This window comes from Volvox carteri (genome assembly GCF_000143455.1).
Source record: "Volvox carteri f. nagariensis unplaced genomic scaffold VOLCAscaffold_73, whole genome shotgun sequence".
In the NCBI taxonomy this organism is placed as follows: Eukaryota; Viridiplantae; Chlorophyta; class Chlorophyceae; order Chlamydomonadales; family Volvocaceae; genus Volvox; species Volvox carteri.
In genome coordinates, this window is record NW_003307616.1 from 38018 (window position 1) to 39182 (window position 1165).

The 1165-nt window shown below is 60.9% G+C and overlaps 1 protein-coding gene across 1 annotated transcript in view; it reads right to left on the reverse strand.

Moving 5' to 3' along the window:
* The window catches only part of VOLCADRAFT_98486 (uncharacterized protein), a gene marked incomplete at both ends in the record, with an annotated part of 3713 nt that overhangs the window by 253 nt on the left and 2295 nt on the right, over nt 1-1165 (reverse strand). The window contains 2 exons of the mRNA XM_002957398.1: nt 101-220; nt 480-681. Of these exons, the coding sequence (XP_002957444.1) occupies nt 101-220; nt 480-681 (322 nt within the window). The remainder of the gene's footprint in view (nt 1-100; nt 221-479; nt 682-1165) is intronic.

Below are 1165 nucleotides of genomic sequence, written 5' to 3' on the forward strand. Positions count from 1 at the left end.
GGGGGGGAGGGGGGGAAGACGGACCACGAGCGAGTGAAGCTGCTGCCAAGGAAAGACTGATGCGCCAGAAGTGAAGGCGGCTAACTAACTAACCACCCACCTTGGCACTCCGTGCCGCCCTCAGCGCCTCCTCTGACTGCGCCAAGAGAGCCTCGTGCGTGTGCTGCACCTCCGTAGTACGAGTTCGGATCTGTTGGAGGTACCGCAGGTCCGCAGCGAGCTGTACGACGGGGGTAGAGAGGGGGCGGGGGGTGATGAGGCGGGGTGTGTGGGTTGTCCGTGTTGGGAAGAAAACCACCAACTCCCTAACATACGGCTCCGGTTACCCCTGGTGGGGCCAGGACCCAGGGACAAATACACAGTGCACATACATACATGCAAACATACATGCATACATACCTCACCCCAAAAAAGCTCACATGCTCCCCCAGACATACGCACATACATAGGCACGCACACATACACACATACGCACGCACCTGCGCCTCCCGCTTCCTCCGCTCCGCATCCGCCTTGGCGAGCTTGGCGGTCCACCACTCCTCCGGGGGACCTTCGCGGTGCCAGGCCCGACGGCTGCTGATGCTGGCAGCCAGGGTGGAGGGGACGGAAGGAATACTGCCGCCGCCGCCGCTACCGCCGCCGCCGCCGCCGCTGGCAGATCCAGAAGTACGGCGGCTGGCGCTGACGGAACGTGGCGGCGGGTATGGCGGTTGGTGGTTGTGGTGGTTGGGAGGTTGTCGTTGGGAGGAGGGCCTGGAGTGCTGCTGGTGACTGGAAGGACGGCCACCTGCAGTGGTTTGTTGGTTGGTTAATTCGTTGGTCGGTTAATTTGTTTATGTGTACGACTCGCGTCTTACGAGTGATCCGCACGTGTTTCCCCTTCCCTTTAAAAGCACTCGCAGTCGTACACACATACATACATACATACATACATACATACATACATACATACATACATACATACACACACCCCTGCATACGCACGAACCTCCCTTCTCCCCCTTCCCCCCCTGCCCTCCCTTCCCCCCTTCCTTCCCTTCCCCCCTTCCTTCCCTTCCCCCCTTCCTTCCCTTCCCCCCCTTTCCCCCGTCCCTTCCCCCCCTTACCCCCTCCCTTCCCTCCCTTGCCCCCCTTCCCCCCCTTTCCCCCCCTCCCTCTCCCTCGT